We start from the raw sequence: 27,359 nt of genomic DNA on the forward strand, positions 1-27,359 counted from the left end.
CTATTGGTTTTCACATAGTCTTACAGTTTATTTGATTCATGATAAACTCAATATGAACACACAAAGCCTCGAGTTGTTTTTAAAATAGCGTGTTTGGGGCCAGTGGGAACTAATATAGATTTGGATTTTTCCGGGCAACAATGTGACAGTGTGTGACAAGCTCACAATCAACAAAGAGCTGCACTGTGCGGAGTGTGCGCCACCGCCGGCAGAGTTTCACTTCAAATGCGGCTGCGCGCGACGACAAGATTTCAGCCTTTTATGTCGAACTGCGATTATTATACACCTCACAAATGCATTGATATATTGGATGACAACGTGTGTTAGTATTTCATTAAAAGCAAGCTGTCACCTGCTGAAAACGAAGGTAATTGCAACCTGCCATAATATAGCCTGGGTACAGACAGGCCATGGTAAAAGCTGGCAAACAGATAACAATGTTTATTACGCTTCAGTTGCATGAGACATGTTGTGAGAGCTCTCACGGGAATCAAGAAATGCTAAAAAAAAAAAAAAAAAAAGTACAAAAACTACACAAAGTAGCAGGACGTTCGGACAAGATCAACAAGTTTGTGTAGTCACACCCTGTTAGCAAAGATTTCCAATCTTTTTGGTTTTTATTTTCTTATGCTCACCTTAATTCTGCGGACTCCTGCTTCAAACCGCAGCTGCTTGACGCTTTTCTGGAGACTCACCAAACCGCCGGCGCTGTTATTAGACATGACTCTTGAGTGACCGAGAAAGTTTGAACAATGTCAAGACGAGACTGACTTTGGCAGTAACTGGCTCAAATGCGCCCCTATAGTCGAAAACAACGATTGGTTTCAGACTGCGACGGCGCAGGAGGTGTTTCTTCACCTGTGAATGAATGAATGAATGAATGGGATTTAAAAGGAAGCAAACAAACATACAAATAACTATCTCCAGAAGAAATCCCTTTCAATCGTATATAACGAGCTTATCATATTTTCCAGAACCCTCACTGTAAACGTACCTACATTTTTATTCAGACATAATTAGGATGTGTTTTTCCTTGTTGGGTGCGTTGGCTGTTCCACACAATGTTGGTAATTTCAGGATTCACTAACAAATGAATGAACACGTGTGTGTGTGTGTGTGTTGTGGTGGATTAAGTGGGTGAGATGCATTTTTATTGCTAGTAACTTAATATTCATGCTAATAAGACACAATTACAGTATTTTTCACAACATTACTTTCATAAAATGTTCTAGCTGAGTATGCGGTGAGTTGCGCCATCTAGCCTTGTTTTAATATATGACAGTGGATGTGCTTCACCAGAGCCCCTCCGCAAGTGGAGACTCCAAAATCAACTAAACGCGTCGGGATCCTTTCTGTTCTGTTTTCTGTTTGAAGGAAAGTCAGTGGAAGAGATGTGTCAGTTTATTTATTTTACCGAGCAGTCAGATCGAAAATCTCTTTTACCAGAGAGAAAAATTAGATTAAATAATAACATTAACACCGTGATATGAAAAAAAAAACCTGCCATTAACTATAAAAGTATTAGCCCCCCCCCCCCCCTAATTTTAAAATGAATGAAGCAATTTTCCTGTCTTTTTAAAATGACTAAAATGTATTAATAATATTACTAAACTTGAAGGACACACTTCAAATTGCAAATGGTTACAAACTGCATGTTTCAAGCTCATTAAATCAGAACAGTTGACTAAAGGTACACTACAGTTCAAAACTTTGGGGTCTGTGTGATTTAAAAAAAAAGAAAAAAAAGAATGTGCATTCACCGAGGATTAAGATAACTGGCAGTAAAGACTTTCACACTGTTTTAAAATAAGTCTATTTCAGATAAATGCTGTTCTATTGAGCTTTCTGTTAATCAAAGAATCATGGGAAAAAAGTATCATGATTTAAACAATAATATAAAACAGCACAGGTGTTTTCAACATTGATAATAATAAGATTTTTATTTTTTTACTGACAAATTTGCGACATTTGTGCTTCATTTTACGACACTTGTATTGGATCAGCAAACTATTCGCCATCTCTTTCTTCATTAGAGAATCTCTGGCTTTATTTGAATATCACATCCGGGTCAATAGGGGTCGCGTGAGGATTGCTCAACAGAAACATGTTGTTACGTGTAAGTATTAAAATACCTTTTGTAAATTAAACATTAATTCTAAATAGAAATATGTCTCTGTGTGTGAAACAACTCAGCAGTGCAGCAGCAATGGCAGTTATGATAAACGCTATTGTACAACTATTCTTTTGCTAGCAGGAGTGCTTTATGTTAAATTGAGGTATCTTTAAGTTTTGCTCGTTTTCACAAAACTTAGATTTTTAACTGGCACTTATAATGATTTGTCCTCTGTTTGATGTCAAGCTCGCCACTGAAATGTCCAACGACCTTGGATACATAATGCTGACTGTTTTCGACCACTGCTCATCATCCTCATGACTGTTGTTTTTATAGAGGGTCTTACAAAGCGGTGTTTCTGCTCTCAGAGTCAGTCGGTCCATTCATCAGACTACGCCATGGAGAAGTCCACTCATACCAATAGTTGTGGAGCAGACGGTAAGAGCACTTTTCTTGATGGTTTACTTTAAACTGATCATCTAGTATCAAGAAGTTACTTTTAGAGCCTATTGTGAATTCAATAGTTCAATTAATGCAGCTTCTTAGTGTTGCAGGAACTTGACAGCTACTTTAAAAGTCTTTTCTGTTTCAGGGCCGAGGAGAGCGTGCATATGACATCTACTCAAGGCTGCTTCGAGAGAGAATCATTTGTGTTATGGGTCCAGTACGTTAAAACACAAGGAAGGACACAAAATGATCTTAAACGATTTCCAGAAAGTCCTTTTCAGGTGTTTCCTATCTGTTTTTCTGTCCTTCTCATCTAGATCGATGACTCTGTAGCTTCTCTGGTTATCGCTCAGCTGCTCTTTCTCCAGTCTGAGAGCAACAACAAGCCTATTCACATGTACATCAACAGTCCTGGTGAGAAACAACTGCATCAACAGAAAAAAAAGATTGTCGCAACTTTGTATTGTGATCGTTGTTTATTCAGCTGGCAATTCATGGTCTAAATCTGTCCAGTTTGAAGTTTTCTGTTGCTAATATGAGATTGCTTGATGCGTGTATGGGAATCCATTAGATTACTTTGCATGCTGGCCATATAAACATACAAATACCTTCAAATTTCATATTTTTGCTCAATTTGGGCTTCTAAATGAAATTGTACTGTTTTCCTCCTCAAGTATGAGCTCCAAATTAACAGCTTTAGCATATAGGCCAAATAGTATAAAAAAAGTGAATCAGTACCTTATTTTTCAGAGTTTGATATTCCAGACAGAAATGTTTTGAAGCCAGCAATCCTCTTTGTTTTTTTTTTCTCTCTCTCTCTTTGTCTCTCTGTCTTGTAGGTGGTGTGGTTACGGCTGGACTTGCGATCTATGACACCATGCAGTACATCTTAAATCCCATCTCAACTTGGTGTGTGGGTCAGGCCGCCAGTATGGGCAGTCTGCTTCTGGCCGCAGGAACCGCAGGCATGAGGCATTCCCTGCCCAATGCCCGAATCATGGTGCACCAGCCCTCCGGAGGAGCAAGGGTAAGAATGGGGGACAAAAGAAGACAAATATAGGGAACTGCTTTTTCAACTTTAATGCCAATATTTGTAATTTCAGGGGCAAGCAACAGATATTGCCATCCAGGCTGAGGAGATTCTCAAACTTAAAAGACAGATCAACAACATCTATAGCAAACACACAGGGCAGCCTTTTGAGACTATAGGTAATTATTCTGTTACAAATCTTTAAAATATTAGGTAATTAACTTCATATTGCATGACTTCCTAACATCAAGTTTCTGTGTTCTGTTATCCTCGCTTAGAGAGTGTGATGGACAGAGACAGGTACATGAGTCCAATGGAAGCGCAGGATTTCGGGATCATCGACAAAGTCCTGGTTCATCCACCACAGGCTGGGCAGGATGAGCCAGAACTTATTCAAAAAGAGCCCATCAGCCCTGCAAGCGCCTCCACCTCCCCTCAACCTCAAGCCTCAGAGCCGGGCCAGTCCGGCAGCAACCCTCCCTCCTCATACAAGCCTGAGCCCTGAAAGAGACTCCCAGCAGGAGCGAGTGAACTACTGCGTCACTGGTCCAGTGTCTGTTTTGGCAGATGTTTGAGGGGACCGTCACCAGCTCAAACATCATATCTGAACCGTGTGACCATCCTTTTGTACCTTTTATCGAGTATCACTAAACCTAATCCTGAAGACAGTACTGGAATCTGGACTTTACAGATGCAAGTGTAAAGAGACTCCGTGTAGTCCTTTATATTTCTTTAGCAAGAATTAGGTTCATTGTAAACAAGCAAACTAGATTGGAACACAATAGCACATGGTTTGAAGTCTGTATTATTTGGATGAAGTGTATTACCATGTCACACAATTTACTTTTGAATTGTAAATGTGCCCCTCGTTTAATATAATTCATGTCAGAATGATTTAAATCAAGAGATTTTATAGATAAATATTCAAATAAATCATTGGTAAAATAAGGATGGTTTTCCTGTCTTTGTAAGGTCACCATGATTTTGCCAAGTAAGATATGTTCCTAGATTAACATTTTTTGTTGATCCTGGATCCACATTATTGTCCAAAACATAGACCTAACCCTATCCCTTCCCCTACCCATAATTACAAGGGTGTAGAAGCACCTAACTCTGGTTGAAAGGCTAAAACGGACATTTCCTGTAAACCTATCCCCCCAATTCTGATTGGTTGCATGCAATTTTGTTCCAGGATCAACAAAGATGTTGATCCAGGAACATTTTGCACTTGGTGAAATCGCATTTACCTCTTTGTAACTTTCATGAAATCTTAATAGTTTACTAAAGTTCAAAACTTTTGGGTCTGTGTTTTTAAAAAGAAATATGTACATTTATTCTGCAAGTATGCATTAAATTGATCAGAAGTGACCGTAAAGACTTACATGTTGTTTCAAAATATATCTATTTCAAATAAATGCTGTTCTTCTGAACTTTCAATTCATCACAGAATCATGAAAAAATGTACCATGAGTTCTACAATAATATATCAGCACAAGTGTTAACATAGATAAATGTTTCTTGAGCAGCAAATCAGCATACTAGAATGCTTTCTGAAGGATCATGTGACACTGAAGACCGCAGTAATGGAATACATAACATTTTAACATATTCAAATAGAAAACAAAAACAAAATGGTAAGAATCTTACTATTTTACTGCATTTTGACCAAATTCATCCAGACTTTGTGAGCATAGGATACTTCTTGAAAAAAAAAATCTTACAAACTGTACTGTATGCCAAAATTTATGCAACATCATGTTACACGTCTTGTTATTTTTTAAAGACTTCATGGTTGGTATGGAAACCAGTTTCTGTGTTTTTTAGCTGTTTCTTAAATAAAAAGAAGAAATGCATTTACAATAATATAAATAAATAAATACACATTATGCTTTCTGCAGGTAAACATGACTTTATTTATATTATTGTACTCAACTTTGAAGATGAAAATGACAAGTATACAACTCATAAACTAGAAATGCTACTTGATATTTTCACTAAATAGAAAACCCTAAAATATGAGCTACTGTATATAGCAAAATATGTAACAGTAAAGATGCTATGTTACCTTACTAAGTAAAATAATGCTTTTCACCTTAGTGTTTGATAGGTATGGATGATCTATCTTATGAAAGATTGGATTTTTTATTCAGATGCAAATAAGCACATAAAAGGTTGAGTAGTGTATTTGAACAATGGTCATTCTTTGCTAGTAAATGGCCTCTTTTCTCTCAAAACAGAAGCAACTTCTCAATGCTGACCTCTGGTGGTGTTTTGAATGATATCACAATTGAAAATCCAAACATGTAGTTTGTTGCTGAGCAAACTCGCTGTAAAATCTTGGTGAATGCCAAGCCATATTGTTTTTGTTCCTTGGTTGCAATCTGCTTAATTGAAAAAAATTTAAAAATTGGCCATCCTCAATGTGAGCGTCAGACTCAGCGCTCACATAATAGAACATCCTACCCACCCCTTCTTCTTGGCGGTGGTAGCCCAGCGCAGCCAGCTGAGATTGCTTTCATTATAGGGGGGGTAGCGCAGCACATTGACGCGCTCCAGCAGCCAGCTCCTCTGCATGCAGCCACGCTTGTGACTGAACGTCTCAAAGCCCCAGCGACCGTGGTAGTTGCCCATCCCACTGGCACCTGGGCCAAATACAAAGAAAAGAAAAATCAGATTTCACCTTCCCTCACCTAAAAAATAAAAGCATTGCAGTTGCTACATTACCAACTCCTCCGAAAGGTAATCCACAGAGGCTCATGTGAACTATTCCATCATTGGAACAGAAGCCTCCACTGCTGGTCCTCTCAAGAACTGTAGTCACAACCTTAACAAATAGAGATATGCATCGCTTTACTCTTACTTCGCACTTTACTCATGTTAAGGACTTTTGTTTTTTCCTTCCTTACCTGAGACTCATCAGAGAAAGCATAGAGTGCCAGAGGCTTTTCCCTCTCGTTGATGAAACTGATTCCTTCATCGAGAGACTTGATGGTTAGAATAGGGAGGATGGGGCCAAAAATCTCCTCCTGCATTAAAGCATCTGACTCCTTGACATCCACGAGCACAGTCGGGGCTGAGATAGTTCATGAAAAAGCAAAAGAGAAAAAGCTCAGAATGCAATACCAGTTTGGCTGCCTACTCATTTTTTATATGAATATATACTGCACATTTTAGGAAATTCAGTAGGTCATGCAGAAACCTATGCATTCTGAAAATGCATACTGCAACAACAGTAAGAGTAAGATATTAGTATGATACAATGCAAAAAGTCTCCTATTCTTACCAAGGCTGCATTTATTTGATCAAAAATACGGAGATATCGTTAAAAAGGGATAGTGAGAATACAATATTTAAAATTGTACAATTTAAAACAACTGTTTTCTATCTGAATATATTTTTAAAATGCAATTTAAAGACCTTTTTAGACTTATTTGATCAAATATACAGTAAAAAACAATTATACTGTTAAATATTATTGCAATTTTATTATAACTGTTTTCTATTGTAATCTATTTAAAATGTAATTTATTCTGGTGATTTGCGAAGCTTAATTTTCAGCAGCCATTACTCCAGTCTTCGGTGTCACATGATCCTTCAGAAATCATTCTTATATGCTTAATTGGTGCTCAAGAAACATTTCTTATTATTATCCATGAAAACGGTTGTGCTGCTTAATATATTTGTGGAAACCTTGATACATTTTTTTCAGGATTATTTGATGAATAGAAAGCTTAAGATAACAGCATTTATTTGAAATATAAATCTTTTGTAACATTATACTGTACATGTCTCTACTGTTTTTATCTATTTAATGTGTCCTTGCTGAACAAATATTTCTTTAAAAAAAATCTTACTGACACCAAACTTTGAGTATATACGTATATACTGAATATGTAACCTTGTTGACTTACCAATGTACTTGGTCTTTTTGTCACTCTCTCCTCCTATCACTATCTTTCCCTCAGACTTTTTTAGCAGCTCAACCAGTCGGTCCCAGTGCCTGTCTGTCACAATACGGCCCATGTCTTGGCTTTGCTGGGGCTCAGATCCATAGAAACTCTCCAGAGTCTCTTTTATAAAAGGTAACAGCATGTCCCTCGTCTCAGCAGTGCATAAAACATAGTCTGGAGCCACACAACTCTGCCCTGCATTGAAAAACTTGGCCCACACCAGCCTCTTAGCAGCAGCTTTCATGTCTAGCCGGCCGTATATCAAACAGGGGCACTTTCCGCCCAGCTCCAGAGTAACTGGGGTGAGATGCACTGCTGCGGCCTGCAGGATGCAACGAGCCACTGACTGCGAGCCTGGAGGAGAGAAGACATGAGATGCTGAAGCAAATATAGAAAGGTGACAACTTTTTTTTAATCTGTCATTGATAATGCAAACTCTAACCTGTGTAGAAGATATGATCAAATCTATTCTCCAGCAATGTCTTGGTCTCTTCTGCTCCACCACAAATGACTGCGTAACAGTCCTACAAGACAAAACACGCATGGCACAAACAAACCCATTTACAGGAGAGGGATTACAAACCTTATCATGAACACAGTAGCACCATGGGACTAAGAAATGTTAAGTTAGATCATATGGGTTTTTCCCAAGGGTTACCTGGGACAGGTACTTAGGAATGAGTTCAGCAAGAAGCTTTTCGGTAGCTCGACTTATTTCTGATGGCTTCAGAATAGCACAGTTACCTGATAAAAAAAATACGTGATTGAGTTAAACATATTGCAGTGGTGCCTCCTCAGATTTTTGAGCCAATGGATTTCCAAAGGACAAATTTTTTTTCTTTATATTTGATAATTAAGTTCTATGATGATTGCAGGTACAAAATTAGTAGTTTCCCAAAGTAGATGCCTTTTGGTGAATTTTGCCATTTTGAAGCCCAAATATGTCCTTTAGCCTTTGAAATTTGTGTAGAAACTCTAGGTTTTTGTGTGCGGGTGGTTGGGGGAATCTGTCCAAAATCAACAACACAACCAAAGGATTTTAGCACATAATATGTATTATATATCCATTTAAATATAAGCCTTTGTTAAAATTAAGCATGCTAGGGAATCTGTGTTTTGCAAAATGTGTTTCCAAACATCGAAATAAGGTGCAGTTTGCCCTAGCAGACTAATCGAAGTAAAACATTATTAATGTATGTTCTCAGTTCAGAATTCAAAAGTAGTCCATATAATTGGGTGTGAAGATATTGCAGTAATTATTACAGTGAAAACCTGAAGTAATGTTTTATTATAACAAAAAATAGTTATTTTATTTGGGGTTGAGTTTTTAATTGCAAAGTCAATTCCTCTGTTTTCCATACATTACATCGCATGAAGCTCACTGGCAGTCAAGCTCAGTAGCAATTTTGCTTGGTCTATAGTAAAAAAAAAATATTATACCAGGATTCGAACCCAACCACTATGTTTAATATAAAATGACACAACTGGACTATCATGACACACAGTCTTAGGAAGAAGTGCCAGAACTGTCACTGGTGCTCCCTTCAAAATAAAAACTAGGTGCATGACGCCCCTGTATATAAGGGGTATATAACAGAATAAGATATAGATAGTACCTGCAGCAATTGCACTAATCAAAGGTAACAGAATTAGCTGAAGAGGATAGTTCCATGCTCCAATAATCAAAACAACACCTAATGGTTCCCTGCGTACAAAACAGTCATCCAACTTTGTTGCCTGGAATACAAATGAAAAGGGGAGAGGAAACAAATTAAAGCATTTTTAGGGAGATCAATCTCACATCTGCATTGACCAGACCCTTGAAGGTTTTCTGTTGAATAATATCGTTGGAGCATTTCGTTCATATTATAGCTGCTGCATGTGTTAATTGTGCAATAATGTTTATATAATTATATATTAGTGTGCATCTCACCAGGTTTGTGCCCACATAAGTGGGCTGCATCCAGGTTTGTAGGTTGCTGATGGTGTAGCAAAGGTCATTCACCACAATTTCAATCTCTGATAGCACTGCCTCAAACTTGGGCTGCAGGACAGATGAGATTGAAGCATCACTTGTGCGTTGATTTTAAAAGAACATGTGTGTCGACCTGTGCATATTCATACCTTAGCAAGGTCTTCATGCATTGCCTCTATAATCTGGGTTTCATTGTCTTCAAACAGTGACATCATGGCCTCCAGCTGAGTCAACCGGAAGTGGACAGGAAGGGTCACACCTGAGCGGAAAGCACCCCGCACCCTCTCCAGCACCTGTTTCTGGCCCTCCATAGTGAGAACACCTGTGCTGGACATTGCAGAGGAACTCAAAATATGTGTGTACACAATATTTAGAGCATGAGCTTTTTAGATAAAACACTATTTTTAACAGACGTCTCAGAAATCTGTGTGCGCTTAGTTGGTTTTTCCACGGAACAATGTATGAGGCCCTGAAAACCAAATCCTCCAGTGATATTTGTATTTATTGTACTTGAAGTGCAATAATTTAAATGTGTTTCCCCCACACACAAATGCAAATCTGCATCATGATTACACAGCAATCACAAACGACTGTTATTAGTTCATCCTGACCAGCGCTGAGAAAAGTAACACAAACCAAACACCGTTGATATCCAGCGGTTGTCTGTCGGGAAAATAAATGAACGAATGAAACGACACTGGTGTACTTTAACAGATTTCGAAGCGAAAACAGAGTGGATAGTTAAAAAAGGACCATTTTAATTTTAGGCCAGTTCGCACCTCACAACGTCCAGACCACGAAGCCTCGCCCATTTAGTCTAATTCCACCCGCATTTCTGTTTTTATCTATTGATTCTTTGGCTTCAAGATACCTCACATAACAACAGGAGTTGTTTGTTCTATTAAAATCCCATTTCTTTTTTTTCTTACGAGCACATCAACACAGGAAGAGAGATGCAGAGGTTTTTGGTATCGCATGTCACTTGACCACTGCTCGTCTCTCAGCTCTGCCTAATAAATTACTCAAAGCTGTTGTATTTACTTTATGCTTATTACAAGCCACAACAATGCATTGTAAAATGGAATCTAGAGAACAGCCTTAAACAAACGAAACACGCTTATTTATAAAACGTGCATGATATATCAGAAGCCCTTTACAAGATCACCCAAGTGTTACAAACTTTACATAACGAGAATAATCTTATAAACGTACCTTTCTTATAAAATAACACCAGTTACAGGTACAGCCCAGTGTTTTTCACTGTAACACGTGAAGAGTGAAGACTAGTTCCGGGTTTTCGCGTTTCATTCAGAAAACTCAAGTTTGTCTAGTTTGGTTAGCCTTGTTCTAGTCATACTGCAGCCCGAAAAACCTGTTGTTTAGTTTATTGCAACAGAAACAAGGAAACACTGCTAATGATAAAAACATATACATATATATATATATATATATATATATATATATATATATATATATTTATGTGAAGACGAGATATTTAATCTAACACAGTATTTATGCAATTCTGAATAATACTTTGATATAGAGAAATATTTTCCTAAATTATATTGAATTTGCACATAATAATGCACTTATCAGGCTCTGAAGCTTCTATATTAGACTAATTTTGTTAAAGCAAGACTGATGAAGATATGAGGCTCAAACACAGAAACTGTTGCAATAACTGGATTCTACAGGATTTATGAAGATTTATGAAAACGTTTTTAAAACCTTTTTAATACCAAGTAAAGAAAATTTAAGGAATAAATTGAAGGGAACACAATAATAGGCTATGCCAGCATGTTCTCTAAATGCAGATGTCTAGGGAGCACACAATTGAGTTGTATTAGAAAAACTTATATAATATACTATAAATATACGATGTAACTTTAAATATAGATATAATAAAAGTTACCAATCTCCTTTACTTAAAAAAATCAGTGCAAAAGTCTTAAACCAAGATACAATCAACGTGATATTTAATCAGTGATACAAATCAATTGATAAAAATAAAAGTGAATTTATGATAAAAAAACAAAAACAAAAAAACAAGAACAAACATTTGCCATTGTGTTCATAAATGCCAACTTAATTAAGAGGGATGTTTCTATGCACCCCATTGTTCTTGTTTTGAGCAGAAACTCACTTAATTTTAATAAGTTTTTCAAGATTTCATTTTACACTTGCAGTTCAAGTAAATGTATCTTGATTTAATGATGTCTAGATAGTTGTATTTGAAAACAAAAATACTGGAGAAGATATTCATGCAACATTTATTGCCCTGAATTTATGAATTTAAGACTTTGTGCTCTGAATTAAGACTTTTTTAAGTCTTTAAATTATGGAAGGTGAATTAATGTTTTTAAGGAACGTTTTAATATATGTAAGACCCCTGATATATGGATGTAAATTTAAGTCAAATGTAATACTTCAAAAGGTGCATTAATTTATTATCTGCAGGCATGTGATCTTGCGAATCCTGAAAGGAAGTGATTCATATTACTACTGCATGGTTTCTGTGAATTTTGATCCATGTATTCTTTCAAACCATGTAAATAACACAAAGGTTATTCAGATATTAAATTATTTATTGTTTGTTTGTTTTGAGGTGTACAAGCTAAATGGCTTAATGTTTGCCATTTAGTGGCTATAAGAAATGTCCTTACGCATTGCATTGTAATAAAAAGCATGTATCCTGGGTATACATTTTAAAAAGTTAAGTTTGATTAATTTTATGTTAATTATTTATCTTTTGTTTTACACAACTTATGATTTTCTTGTTTTTGTTACAAATTTTAATGTATATTATTTTATGAAAATATGCACGTATTAAAATAAACCCAAAATACAACGTTGACAGGAAAAAAGCTAATGCACAGGTGCATGGCGCAGCTGTTAATGTTTTGACTAACAAAACAAGGCGGTTTAACGCTTGAAAGTTTCACTAGTTTTAAGGGTGTTTCAGTGAGCTGTAATAAGCTTTGGCTATATATTCTCTTGGGAGTAAACGGTTTCAGGACCTGCTCGAGGGAATTTCATTTTCATCCTTCGAGTGGGCTGACATTTGTTTCGTTTTGCATTGTCATACAGCTGTCTCTGTGTTCATGAAACGATATGCCTTCTCCTGCAGGTGCATTTTCACATTAAAATAATTTTACGAATGATATGATATTAATATATGTTAAGTAGTTATACATGTTGATATTTTCATACTTTAATAGGTTGAATGTTATAAGTTAATATGATGAATGAGTAAATCATTTAAATCAAATCTGATTAAAGTTTAAATTTCTACTACAACATCTACAACATTTGGACCTTTAAAGACCAGATAGATGTAGTCTTTTGAAATTATATACTTAAGTCTACATTATTAAGCTTATTTTTACAAAAATAAATAAATAAAATAAAATAAAAAACATAAACCTTAAATAGTAATTTATTGTGGTATATAAAGTTATACTGTGTGAAATCATGTTGTTATTACTCATAAATGCATGTTTAGAATCTAAATAGAATTATAGAAATGTAGGTCAATAACCAATAACAATAGGTTACTGTTCGTAACCCTGGTTCTCTGGTTCTCTCTCATATTTGCTTCTAATGCAGCAAGCGGGGCAAACTTGGTGGATCTCTTCACTCAATATTTCAGAGAACCGGGGTTACGAACAGTAACCTATTGTTCTCTTTCATCATCTCGTGTTCGAGATCCACCTATGGGAGATATGGACAGCTCCCCAGTTGCCCAATACACTCACAGTGAGGCCCTGACAGCCAGAGGACGGTCACCTGACACGCGGTGCATGACACGTCACAAAGTAGCAACCCCGCACGAAGTGCACAATTGACCATAAAGGAATGCCATGTGGTAAAATGCATACCTAAAGTCTGACAATACACATCATGAAGGAATATGAAATGTATATACATATTCCCTTTTTTTTTATTTTTTTATTGGGGGTATGGAAGGCATGCTTAAAAGACATGAATAACCCAGGCTGGATAACCCAGGCTAAAAGGTGTGACGGGTGTAAATGCACAATAGAAGAACCCACACCTAAGACAGAATGAGCTACTGGGTAACTTTAGAGCCGGTAGTTTCTGACAAACGTACGTGGAGAGGTCCAGCTTGCAGCGGCACAAATGTCCTGCAAGGAACCCCACTAAACAGGGCCCAAGAGGTGACCATGCCTCTCGTGGACTGTGCTCTGAGACCCCCTAGACTCAACGAGATAGCTTCTACGAGCCACTGCTTAAAAATGGAATTCCCCGTGTTCGGTGGGGCCTAAGAAATAAAGAGCTGGTCACTTTTTCTGAAAGGGCATTAATGTATTGATGTAAACCCTCAGGGCATGAACGGGACACAAAGCATTCAGCCTCTGATCCTCTTCAGAAGAGAAAGGGGGAGGATGAAAGGCAGAAAGCTCAATCACCTCACAGGTGAATGCTGGAAAGCATTTAGGCATAAAGGCCGGGTTAGGCCTTAGAAAAACCCTGTCTCCACTAAAAGAGAATTTAGTGCACGAGGGATGCACAGAGAGTGCAAGCGGGGTAGGAAATTATTCAAAGCCTTCCAAACAGTGAGGAGCTCCAAATAATTTATACGGGATAAGTGGATTGTGCTTGGCCACACACCGTTCACTATTCTGCTCTCCTGGGTTGTTCCCCATCCTGTCAAGGATACGTCTGTCGTTACCACTTTCCGCAACATGATGGCCCCCAGGGGGGTCCCAAACTCTGCATTCCTCCAGTGCCGCAGCGCTGCTTTGCACGAGCACGTCACTGTGACTGAGCGGCAAAGATCGCATAATGGGCTGAGATGAAAAGATAAAACCCACTTCATGAACGCCCTCATTCTCCGAAGGCCCAGAGGCAGGACATGGATAGCCGCAGCCATGAGACCCTGTAATCTGAGACATGTGCGATACTGTACTCTCGCACCTTCCCTGAACCGCAGTTCACAAAGGAGAGAATGCGTTCTTGCGATAGGCGTGCGCGCATTGTGATGGAATTCAGCTCTAGACCTAGAAAATTTACATTCTGGGCCGGAATGAAATTCTCACATTCACTCTGAAGCCGAGCGCTGTGATGTGAGCGAGCACACAGGCAGTGTTTTGCATCACTTTCTCTCTTGAATCGGCTATAATCAGCCAATCTTCTATGTAAATCAGGATCTTGAGACCCGCTGTTCTCAGATTCGTTATTGTCCGACGCAGACTGCCATGCTGTTACGTGACTCGCTAGAGTCCCCACACAAACCGGAGGATTGCGTTGGGCTGCTAATACTGCCGGTTCGCTCATTTGTGGTACAATGGCGCCATCTAGTGGACAAGGCGCGACATGTAGGTTTCCTGAGAAGCGACTGTACGGTCGCTCTCAATATTGGAATTATTTTTTGTTTTGGAACACACAAAGGGGACAGAGCCTTTATTGAGTGTGTGAAAGGTGATTTGTGCGAACTGTGAGGTGACAGTGGTTGAGCACTTTATATCGGTGAATTTCCTACTAGCCTTGAAACTGGAAACTGAGGGGGGAAATTTTCTGTTGGCCACACCTGAACCTGTGGCCTGTTCACAGTGAACTGAGGGTGGGCACCCGAACGAGGGAAAGGGGGCCCTTGGGTTGAGAACTTCCTCTTCTTGTGTGGAGGGGGAAAAAAACTCAAACTTGGGTCCAATGGGCTGGCAGCCTGAGAACCAGGACTGAGAGGGGTAGAGTTGGGGGGGTTTTTTAGCTGTGGCCGCATCGAAAGGTATCTTACCCAAGGGTTTAGACGGCTGGTTGGGCTGCTGGCTAGGCTGCTGGCTTGGTGGCCTGTTGCGAGCCTTGGGCCTAGCTGTGTTCTGATACAGTCGTCCCGCAGGGGTCTGAGGGGGCCGTGAGGGGGGCTGGTGTGGCCTTCCTAGGCAGGCAGAGTTTAAAAGCCTCATCCTCTTTCTTCTTGTTATCACATCGCTGTTGCATGAGGGCAACGGCGGGACCGAAGAGAGCCTGGCCTGGTTCCACTGGTGCTCCTGCTATGCACCGTTTCTCACTGTCGGGCAGACCAGAGAGATTCGGCCACAGAGCATGTTCTCCCACGACAGAGAGGGCCATAGAACGTTCGCTGGCTTGGACGGCCTGACGGGTGTTGCAAAGGACCAAGTCATTAACTGTCACAATCTCCTTCCAAAGCGTAGGCGATGGGGAGCCCTTCTCCAGATGTTTGCTCATATCCTTTAACAGCTCAGCTTTGTAGGCCGAGAGGAGGCTGAGAAGTGGTCCATTTTATTAGTGAGGACTGGCTTGGTGGGTGGGGGGGCAGTAGACCTCCCTGAGAGGGTTTAAGGTGTCTGGCAATCGAGGGTTCGATGGTGGGGGGGGGTTGCCCAGACCACACGATGCCATGTCTTTAACCTCTAGACCCGTTAAGCCATGTTTAAGATCAATCGGGTCCCTCCAGTAGCGGCGCATGTGTTTCACACAGTGAGTACAGGCAAGAGCTGTTTCCTAGGGCCGGGTGGGGGCCCTAGGAGTTTACCATCATATACATCCCTCTCTTGATCGGCCGTGTTCTGGAGAGCCGGCCATTCGACATTGAGACGAGCAGCCACTCGCTCACACACCTCGAGAAGGATAGCGTGTGGTAACGCAGCAGAGCCGCTAACCGGGGGAACTTGGGCAGAGGGAGTGGTATCCTCGTCGTCCGAGCCCTCGAGTAAAACAAGATCCTCGTCCTCGCCTGAGCCATGTGGCTCATATTCCAGGAAATACCGGGCAGGATTTCCTCGAGTAAACCCTCGTCAGACTGGTCAGCCCAACTGAGAACAGGCATGCCCTGGGAGGCCCCCAGGGATGCAACACTTTCACCCGCTACGACATCCGAATTGATATTGATCATCTGCGCTCTGGGTAGAAGCAACCTTAAGCCAGCGACGAAGAAGCTTCTTCGGAAGAGTGAAGCAATGGCTGCAGTTTTCCGGAAGCGAAAGAGGTTCTTCCGCGTGCTTAAAACTCATGCACACCACGCAGAAAGGATGAGAATCCCTAGCGGCGATGAGAGAACCACAGGCGGCAGGGCATGCACGCAACTGCGAGTCCGAAGGATTAGCCGGAGCGGGGGGTTTAGCCTTATCCATTGAAGAGAGTGAAAAGCATAGAAGCAGGCGGGCAGCCTGAGAAAAATAGAGGTCACGAGCGTGGGTGGCTTGCAAACCAAGAAACAAACAGCGACTAACCATAATAGCCTGAAAATCACACCTTGCGGAGGCTGATCATCATATGTCCTCCTGTAGACTGTTTAGTGAAGTCAGACAAAAAACAATAAGGCTGTATAACGAGAGGTCGCGAGAAGCGAATATCAACTGAGGAAGGGTAGCGCGTACAGGTCCATTTATGCGTTAGGTAAGGTGGTCGTTCCTTACTTGGCATTGGGCACACGCTCCTGTCTGTCAAGCCAGACTTGGTGCAATTGGATGCTTCAGCAGAGGTCAGGGGCGGATGCCTTTCCCATAGGTGGATCTCAAACACGAGATGATGAAAGAGAACTACAACAGACGTTTTGATTTTAACTGTACATACGCCCAGTATTGAGATAATTGAACAAATTAGCCTGTTTGAATATTCTGAAACATCCTCTTTGTCTTAAATCTGTATGACGTCACCACCCTCCATTTGTCAAACATATATGTGATCAGTCCTTCTCCACTGGATCTCATATGAGGTCACTTCACTGAATCAAAGATGTGCAACAACCTGCTTCACCTTCTGCTTTTACTGGCCTTTACAAGTGTGTCATAAGGTGCAACCTTACACCATCTCAAACTGTAACAGTAAACATTCACTGTACTTGATGTTATGTTCTTATTTCTATTATATTTTTCAATAGGAGTGAAAGGTCAGAATTTAGAGTCCATTTTTTCTGTATCAGTGGTAAAGCCTGGAGAAGGTCCTGTAGAGGATCTGGATTTACTTTCGGAAACCACGACATGCACTGGGTCAGACAGAAACCTGGAAAAACACTGGTGTGGATGGACCGTGTTTGGGGTAATGGATAAGGACAAGATTATGCCTAAAGTTTTGAGGGACGAATATAAATTACTTGAGACAATTAAACAAAAACATGGTGTATCACAAACTATCTGGACTGAAAGAAGAGGACTCAGCTGTGTGTTTCTGTGCAAGACAAGCACTGTTTCACAAACCTGTGTGCAAACGATACAAAAATGGGTTTGTACATACACTTGCAGTGAAAAACTGCAGTTCTCATCTGTGACAGTAGGTTACAGTAGAATCCATCAAGTAAAGTCCACAACACAGTAACACACACAATCACAGAGTATTTTCTTTTAAACACCTTCTCAACATTTAATCAGACATTCTATCAACATCATTATAGTTTTCTATGGTTCTTAAATAAATGTCATGAGATAAAGTTTATTTCACAAACATTCTACTTTATATTATAGAATATAAAGGTCATTTATGTGAATAAAAAACAACTAAATATATACTGTAGATATAAATATTTCATACTGATCAAACATTAAAATATGTAATCAATGAAATAAATGTTAATAAGCCCTTCAAACACTGGATTCTGGTTATCCTCTTTGTAAGTGTAAAAGATCATCTCAGTGATCTTCCGTCATTTCCTCCTTATGCATATTCAAAAGAATCTATGATAGGCTGCAAGTATTTATATCTGAGCCGAGTGAAGCTGTAGAGCCATATAAACACTCACAAGATGAAGAATATACCTTTATTGCTAACTTTGTTCACCCTAAACTGTGAGTTAATAAAAGCCTGGAGAAACTCTGACTCTGTCCTGTAGAGGATCTGGGTTCAGCTTTGGCTGCTGTAACATGCACTGGATCAGACAACAAGCTGGAAAACCTCTTGTGTGGATGGGTCTGGGCTACAGTTCTGGAAGTGGACATAAAGCAGAATCCTTTTAAAGGGAGACTTGAAATCAGCAGAGATGATTCGAAAAGCATGATGTATCTGAAACTGTCTGGACTGACAGAAGAGGACTCGGCTGTGTATTTCTGTGCAAGAGAATCACAGTGACCCTAACGTGTGTGGAAATGATACAAAACTGGTCTAGACACACTTTTAGTTTAAAACTGCAGTTCTCATCTGTGTCAGTAGGTTGCAGTGGAACACAAGAAGTCGTCCACTACATAGTGACTCACACAATCACAGAAACTACACAGAGACTACAGTCACAGAATACTTTATTTTAGACTTCTTAAGACTTGAGACAGTCTATTCACAATCAAGATTCCTCTTCACTTCACAAACACTGTAATTCAAAGTGTACTAGTTTTGCTCCTTTAAATTCATGAAAGCTATATGAGCTTTATTTACGTGTGTACATACAATATAACACACATAAGGTCCCTTTTTCAAGACGTGCTGCTGATCTGAAGCCTAGTGCTTGTTCAGCACAAAAGTAAATTCATACAGTAGCTCGCAGCTTCAAAGAGCTGTAACTATATAATAATCTGTGTGTGAAAGTGTAAAAGTCAGTATACTTCTCATGAACAAACATTCAATGAAAAGACAAAGATGTACAGTTGAACGCAATGTTTAATAACAAGCAGCAAACAATAACAAGAAAATAATACATTTTGATGCAAAACTAATGAAGACGAATGTAGATTGCATCATATAGCCTTTCATATAGCCAGAGCTACAAGTTTTGCTGTTGATATTTCATTGTAATGGCTAGATCTGAAAATTAAAATGAAATAACATATTCTATGGTAATAGTAACCAGGTTCATTCTTAGCAATTGCAGTGACAACAGAAACAACAATTATGGTGATGACTGTTGTAATGATGGCACAAATATTGGCAGCCCGAGCACGGCGGCTGAATTTCTTTGCTCCTTTGATGTCTCTCCTATACTTCCTATGTATTGCCTGTGAATAAAAAAAAATAAAAAATTTTACACAAAAATCTAATTGCAATTTGATCATAATATATGGCAAAATTATGGCTCTCTGAGTCAAAAAGTAATTTTTTTTTGTTTGACCTGAGCCATTGCTTACAGTGTGTTAGTAGCCTATTTGTAGCAAAATCCCTTACCTCCAAGGAGCATATCAATGCAGCCATGCCCAGAAACAAGCAGTTGCAGAAGGTGATGGTGAACACAGAACAGCGTAAGTAGTCTTTCACTTTTACTTGGACTTTGCGAGGACCTTGGAAGTTTTGCTGCATTTGACAGTTGTACTGGATTTGGTGTTTTGGATTTCCAGCTTTTGGACACATGGTCTTTTTAGTCACAATTTCTTCATCTTCTAAGCCCTCCCCATTATCATCCTCCATCTCAAATTCATAATCCATCTCCACAACATCACAAAAGTCCCCTTCTGGAGCTTCAATTTCCGGAATTTTAATTTGAAAATCTTCCATTGTCTGACTTTAACGAACAGAAGTATTCCTCAGGTTTAGTGACAGGTAGATTTAAAATGGAAGTTTTGGGTATATTTTCATAGTTTTCAGACATAACATGTAATCTATCTCTACTTATACACATTCATCTTTACTAATACTGATTTATCATAATAAAGTCATGCATGTATTAAACGTGAACAAAATAATATATTGTTAAAAACGTCTCAATATTTTTGTTTAATTAGGCCAGTGATATCCATTGTTGTTTTGGATATACAGAAATTTTATTATATGGATAAAAACATCTGAAAAATACATACATACCGTACATACAGTTTTATAAGGATGTAAATGTAAATGATGAGATCATTTTGATGTTTATAGTTTACTATCCCTTTAAGGGCTCATACAGACATTTGTTATACAACAATGTTATGACTTATAAAAATTATTACTGCCATCATTACGTGTAAAATATTTTCTGGCCATTAAAATCTCCTTTTCTGAGTTGCGTTCACTGGACATAACAGGCTGCTCTATCATGCTGTGTTGGATGGTTGAATGGTAGAGGTGACATACTGAAAAGCAGATTTAAAATGACCTTTGTCTCTTCCAGAAACACAGACACTTAGCCAGACCTGACAGTAAGTTTGTAATATTGAATTTTTCATAGCCCAATACAATATATTTATGCTACTAAACTGAAATATAGCACTGTCAACCCTTCATGAGACCCTTAAATCAGCATTATTGGAAAGTATGTCATGCACCTATAATGTGGTAAAACATTGTGTGCTTTTTTTAATACTTGTCCAACATAAAGACAAAAAAGGCAACATATGTAAACATAACCTCACATCTGTGGTGTATGTAAAGGTACATCAAAAAAAAATTGAATATCATGAAAAAAGTCAATATTTTTTGTCACTCATTTCAGAAAGTGAAACCCATATATTATATAAATTCATTACACATAGAGTGAAATATTTCAAGCCTTTATTTCTTGAAATTTTGATGATTATGGCTTACAGATAATGAAAACCAAAAATTCAGTGTCTCAGAAAATGAGAATATTACATAAGATCAATAAAAAAGGATATTTTAAACAGAAATGTCAAGAAATGTTCTGAAAAGTATGTTCATTTCTATGCACTCAATACTTGGTTGGGCCTCCTTTTGCATGAATTACTGCATCAATGCGGCGTGGCATGGAGGCAATCAGCCTGTGGCACTGCTCAGATGTAATGGAAGCCCAGGTTGCTTTGATTGCGGAGGAGATAAATAGTTGAATAAAGTCGTTTTTTTTTCTTTTGCGCACAAAATAGTTTTTAAGTTCTTCGTAAAATTATGGTTGATACACTGAGGTCACATGGGTTATTTTAAAGATCTCCTTGCTACGCTTCTGGACCTTGATCGTGTAAGGACCCTTGCTGTCTATGGGAGGGTCAGAGAGCTCACGGGACATCTATTCCAGAAGAAGATGGAAACAAGTACAGTACATCTGCAATCTTTTCTGGAAACGATGGACTATAGAGTACCTCCCGTTATTGCAGAAAAGGCAGAAGTGGAAAAAAAACAAATAAAACCGTAAAACTGGCGACGTTGTTCTCATTATCGACAATATTCACTACGGAATTCTTGGCCCTCAGGTCGAATTGTGGAGACATTCCTGGACAGCAAAGGGTATGTACGCCGAGATAGAGAACAAAGAACAATATTCTAGACAAACCTATTAGCAAATTATGCTTCCTAAAAGACATGTCATAAGAATCTTTGAGATTTTTTTTGTATGGCCATCACATAAAAAAAGTTTAAATCCTTAGGCTTGCTTCTGGTAAGTGTAAACAGTAAGGTATTTTTTTGGGAACATACATTTTTAACATAATTTTCTTGCAGATTTATATGAACCTTGGTAATAATCAGTGATCTGAATGCCGTTTTGTATTTCTTTTATTATTTTTTTCAACAGGTATTGATTCATATGAACTCACTCAGCCTGAGTCTCTGACTGTCCGTCCTGATGCCACTCTCACTATCAACTGTAAAGTCTCCTATTCAGTTACTGACTATGCTACAGCCTGGATTCGTCAGCCTGCAGGAAAAGCTCTGGAGTGGATTGGAGTGATCTGGAATAGTGGAGGCTTAGACTACAAGGATTCCCTGAGAAACAAGTTCAGTATCACCAGAGACACTTCCAGTAACACAATAACACTGCAAGGAAAGAATATGCGAGCTGAAGACACAGCTGTGTATTATTGTGCCAAACACACACAGTGACAGACACCAACAGCCTCCATGTACAAAAACAACATTATAATAAAAATAAGTGTATTTAATATATTTATAATGTTTGGTTAGCAGTCTAAAAAAAATAAACAAGTAAAAGGTTTTTGTATAGTTTGGCCCTTCAGTCATGATTTTCCAAATGAAATCAGTCTTTTCAATCTTCTTTTCAGGTATAAAATGTCAAAGTATGGAGTCCATTGAAAGTTGTGAAAAAGCCTGGAGAAACTCTGACTCTGTCCTGTAGAGGATCTGGGTTCAGCTTTGGCTGCTGTAGCATGCACTGGATCAGACAACAAGCTGGAAAACCTCTTGTGTGCTTGGGACGTGTTTATAAAGACGACAGTGGCAATGACTACTCTGAATTCTTCAAAGGTCGAATTGAAATCACCAGAGATAATTCAAAGAGTATGGTGTATCTGAAACTAACAGACCTGATGACTGAACAAAAACCACACTGGCTGTTTTTTTTCTAGAACAAGGTGGCAGCAGAGAATAATAATATAAAAAATCTATAAAATGCAGCCTAATGAGATTATATACTATCGCTGGATGGTATGCAGTGAAGTTTATGCAGTATGCAGTAAAGTCCACTATAAAAGCTCAAACATTATACAGCACAAAGGCATGTCTGACTCCTTTAACACAACTTGTGTCTTTTGATGGGTAGATTTGTGGTAGTGGTTATACATGTTACAGTGACAAACTAAAAAGCTGATTTTTAATACCAGAGATTCTTACAAGAGCAAAATAACTCTATAAGGACAGAATATGACAATGAAGGATACAACAGTGTCTTAAGATGCACAAAAATGAACACAGTGATAACCTACAAGCAGTTCTGATCTAAAACATCTTGAGTAAATGTCAAAGAAATCCTCAGGAATATAAACGTGCATATGAATTATATCATACTTCAAGAGATTGTTTTTTTTTCAGTGCACAAGTTTGCAATATTAATGATGCAGGTACAACAGAAACATGCTTATTGAACTACTGCTATTGTTGCTGTCAAAAATTCTTTATCAATACAGTATATCAGTTATGTCAAGCCCACAAAAAGAATGAGAAAATATGGAAAGAATGACGTAAAATCAATTAATGTCCACTAGAGTAAACGATCTCAACAAAACATGTCTTAAAGTCTCTAATGAGAGCAATAAATGATATGAACCCTAACATTAATATTTTTTGTTGCATGTAGATTTGATTAGTAGCTCTGTATGATTATGTAAATCTCCTGTTGCATATTTAAACAGCAGGCATGAGTCAGTTTATACATTCATCTGATCACTAGAGAGAGTGAAGAATCGCTTCAGTTCATTAAACTGTTCTGTGAAACAAACCATGATCTCTTCATCTTTAGTGTTGCTTCTGGCAGTGATATCCTGTAAGTTTAGTCTACTTTCTGTGTGATACATCATTTTGTTGCTAAAAAGCTTGTTAACAGTTTTTAAACGTCATGCTCTCTATTTAATTGGTATTATTTGATTTGATACAGGTATTGATTCATATGAACTCACTCAGCCTGAGTCTCTGACTGTCCGTCCTGATGCCACTCTCACTATCATCTGTAAAGTCTCCTATTCAGTTACAAGTGAGCATACAGCCTGGATTCGTCAGCCTGCAGGAAAAGCTCTGGAGTGGATTGGAGTGATCTGGAATAGTGGAGGCTTAGTTTACAAGGATTCACTGAAAAGCAAGTTCAGTATCACCAGAGACACTTCCAGTAACACAATAATACTGCAAGGAAAGAATATGCGAGCTGAAGACACAGCTGTGTATTATTGTGCCAAATATGCACAGTGACAGACACCAACAGGCTGCCTGTACAAAAACATTATATTCACATTGCAGTATTATCATGTTTTTACAACTGATATTCACTAATGTTCATCATTCATGGCTGGACTTAATTTGATTATATTGAAATTTAATATGCATCCAATCAGTTTGAAAAACAGCAAACTACCTAATAAAAAAACACATATTAATTAGCTAAAATAAGCAATATAATAAGAAACTATGTTTCAATAGAAAGTAAAAAAAATCCATTATATTTTGCATCAGTTTGCTCTCTTCCCATAAGGTTAGAAAGTCTGTTGGTCAATAAAGGTGCATTTTGATAGAGCTTGTTTTGACCCTGTTTTGCTGTTGTCTCAAATGATACAGTAGTTTTCAGCATCGTTTGAGCAGCATTGAGGGTTTCGTCATCAGATCTGTGTCAGTCAGTGAACTGAAGTGCTTATTCTGTCTGTGTGATGTGAGTCCAGGAGGTCTGTAAGAGATGTCAGCTGACTGCTTAAACACCATTAGATGGCAGTAATCCATCACTTGAATTTATCCTGTCGTAGGCCTATACTGATTTTTTCTAAATAGATTTTTGATTTTAAACAGTTTCCACGTTATGCTATTCACATTTGTACTCTGAAGACATAATTTTCTGCAATTTCATATTTTATGATATTCATATTTTAATTTTATATTGAAATGAAAAGCAATTATATTAAATCCATTAAAGAACATAAAATTAAAAGTAATACAATGCACAAAATGGCATTTATCTCTAGCAACAGAAAAATGTATATTTTAATATTACAAAAATAATGGTCTGTTTATATAGATCAAACATTAACCACAAAAATATTAATCTGGACCTAATAGGTGTCAGCATTTTATATCATCAGTTCTCTGATTTGAATATCATCAGTTCTCTGATTTGAATATCATCAGTTCTCTGATTTGAATATGCAAATAAGCTTACTTCTTTAAATGTGACGGTGCATCTTTGTGATCTGAATGGACATCTGAACTCTGGAACCAAAGGCTTCTTGTTGGTTTAAACTTAACATACACCATGTTAAAAAAGTTGTTTATATTTGTAATTCTGACAGTTTTACCATGTAAGTCAATATATGAACAACAATAGTGCAAAACTGTAACAATATACTTCATTACATGTAATGTTGTTTCTTTTTCCACAGGTATTGAATGCCAGACATTCACTCAGTCTGAAGAAGTGGTTAAAAAACCAGGAGAAGCTCACAAACTTACATGTACAATTACTGGAGTTACTTTCAGCGGTCTCTATTTAAGCTGGATCAGACAGAGCCCTGGAAAAGGACTGGAGTGTTTTGGATACATCGACACAGCTAGTTCTCCAATCTACTATTCCCAGTCAGTCCAGGGCAGGTTCACAGTGTCCAGAGATGATTCCAGCAGTCAACTGTACCTACAGATGAACAGCCTCAAGACTGAAGACACTGCTGTGTATTACTGCGCTAGAGAGTCACAGTGAAAGAGTTCAGTGTCAAAGCAATACAAAAACTACTTCCTCATTCACATACAGATGCTGAATATGACTGATCAGCTGCATTCCATTGCATAGATATATTAAATTATAATGCACATTCTAACTTTGTTAGGTTGTAATTAAAAATGTGCAATGTTAAATGTGCAGTGTTTCCAATACATACCTTTATGTGTTTGCAGAGCTATGTTTGATTTATGCATGCACGCTACGAAATGCTGTGATCCATTCTCGTCCATTCTTTAATCTGCAGAGGCTCCTTACCTAACTGCATGTTAGGGGTGGGTGATACTGCAAATTTTGATATCGATTCCCTAAAATATTTCCTCATGAATTCAAAACGTCAGGAACTCACACAACACAGATGCCAGGCAATAAAGCAATAAAACTGGAGAGGAGATCTCCAAAGAGAGCAAACAACACCTCTCTCTCCTTGCTCATTTACGAGACTCTTCTCCCCCCTGCCATCTCTGCCTCTCCCTCTTTTCCTCCAAAAGGTTTCACTCAAAGTTCATTAAGAATATGTGTATGTACCACATATCATGTATCTTGTGAACCTGGGCCCGTATTCATAAAGATTCTTAGAATCCTCTCAGAGAGCTCCTATTTTAGCTTAAAAAATTCTAACTAGGAGTCTTAGCTTAAGAGCGATTCAGGACCAATCTGAGAGCAACTCTGAGCGAGGAAAAGACAAAAACTTATATCTTAGTGAGGAGGCGGGGCTGACCCCGTTGCTAGGAATGACACAGTCTTTTGAAGACTGTGATTGGTTGGTTGTCAAGAAGGAAATAAAAGAGTGCTTTGAGTAGGGTATATTATAAGCCTTCACTTTGAAATTACAGGCGGAATTTTTCCTCTCGCTCTTTCTCTCTTTCTCACTCACACTCACACACACACACACACACACACACACACACACACACACACACACACACACACACACACACATGTTGGTTTTTGTGGTTTATGGGGACTCTCCATAGGCGTAATGGTTTTTATACTGAACAAACTGTGTGTGCTATTGCCCTACACCAACCCTACACCTAAACGTAGCCCTCACAGGAGACTTTGTGCATTTTTAGATTTTCAAAAAAACACCATTTAGTATGTTTTTTAAGCCATTTGAATTACGGGGACATAGGCAGCGTCCTCATAAACCACCTTCATATTGTAATACCTCTGTCATACCCATGTCATTATACAAATTTGTGTCCTCATAAACCACATAAACATGCACACACACACACACACACACACACACACACATTATATGTATATATATTCTTTACTTTTTATTTACCATGCTGTCATACTTACCGTATTTTATAGGAAATGAACAGAGACATATAAGCCTAATAAGTGCTGTAACAGTCCCAAATCATCACTGCTGCATAGTTGCATTTTTCCAGTTGCCAAATATGTTAATGTAGTGATTACATCCATTTCTGGCGCTATGGCATTTCAGCGCTGTGTCGGAGATGTTAGCGTGTCTTTAATAAGATCATCACTAACATGATCCCTGCACGATCTAATGTGTAGCGTCTTATTAACTCACTGTCATGCATGCCATGTTTCGTCCATTTTCTCCGCTGCTAAAGAAACTCTTAAGCCCCTTAAAAGTCCTCGTCCGTACTCCTAACAATTTTGGACCTTAAGACCTCTTTTAAGGGTTAAGATGCTTTCTGAATTACTTTTTTCTTTACTAGGATCTTTTCTTTAATTTTAAGTGGAAACACCCACATTTCTAAGAATTTTCTTAGAATTTTGTTACTAGGAGCAACTCTTAGCACTAAAATTCTTCATGAATACGGGCCTTGTTGTTTTTCCCCTTCATGTTTGGTATCATTTTAAAGGTCTCTGTGCTATTAGTAAAC

General features: G+C 38.3%; 2 protein-coding genes across 3 annotated transcripts; one reads left to right on the top strand and one right to left on the bottom strand.

Annotated features, from left to right (window-relative positions):
- Nucleotides 1-317: 317 nt before the first annotated feature.
- On the top strand, nt 318-5,025 carry LOC306860617 (ATP-dependent Clp protease proteolytic subunit, mitochondrial-like). The gene is made up of 8 exons (XM_079402399.1): nt 318-367; nt 2,034-2,116; nt 2,450-2,551; nt 2,706-2,777; nt 2,878-2,974; nt 3,400-3,587; nt 3,664-3,769; nt 3,869-5,025. Exons 2-8 carry the CDS (start codon nt 2,105-2,107, stop codon nt 4,093-4,095), a joined length of 804 nt encoding a protein of 267 aa, XP_079258525.1. The 5' UTR covers nt 318-367; nt 2,034-2,104; the 3' UTR covers nt 4,096-5,025.
- Nucleotides 5,026-5,226: 201 nt separating this feature from the next.
- Nucleotides 5,227-10,920, bottom strand: LOC306860602 (aldehyde dehydrogenase family 3 member B1-like; the record flags this gene model as incomplete). 2 transcript variants are annotated; one of them, XM_079402378.1, is made up of 10 exons in its annotated part: nt 5,227-6,232; nt 6,315-6,414; nt 6,497-6,663; nt 7,502-7,894; nt 7,983-8,064; nt 8,199-8,284; nt 9,157-9,277; nt 9,474-9,584; nt 9,665-9,837; nt 10,728-10,920. In XM_079402378.1, the coding sequence occupies 9 exons, from the start codon at nt 9,824-9,826 to the stop codon at nt 6,033-6,035; spliced, it is 1,422 nt and encodes a 473-aa protein (XP_079258504.1). In that variant the 3' UTR covers nt 5,227-6,032. The 2 variants fall into 2 exon arrangements, with proteins under 2 accessions (XP_079258504.1, XP_079258503.1); XM_079402377.1 differs by lacking the exon at nt 10,728-10,920 and having other exon boundaries at nt 9,665-9,850.
- Between the last annotated feature and the right edge of the window lie 16,439 nt (nt 10,921-27,359).

The sequence above is a fragment of the Barbus barbus genome (assembly GCF_936440315.1).
Source record: "Barbus barbus genome assembly, chromosome: 4".
NCBI classification, from domain to species: Eukaryota; Metazoa; Chordata; class Actinopteri; order Cypriniformes; family Cyprinidae; genus Barbus; species Barbus barbus.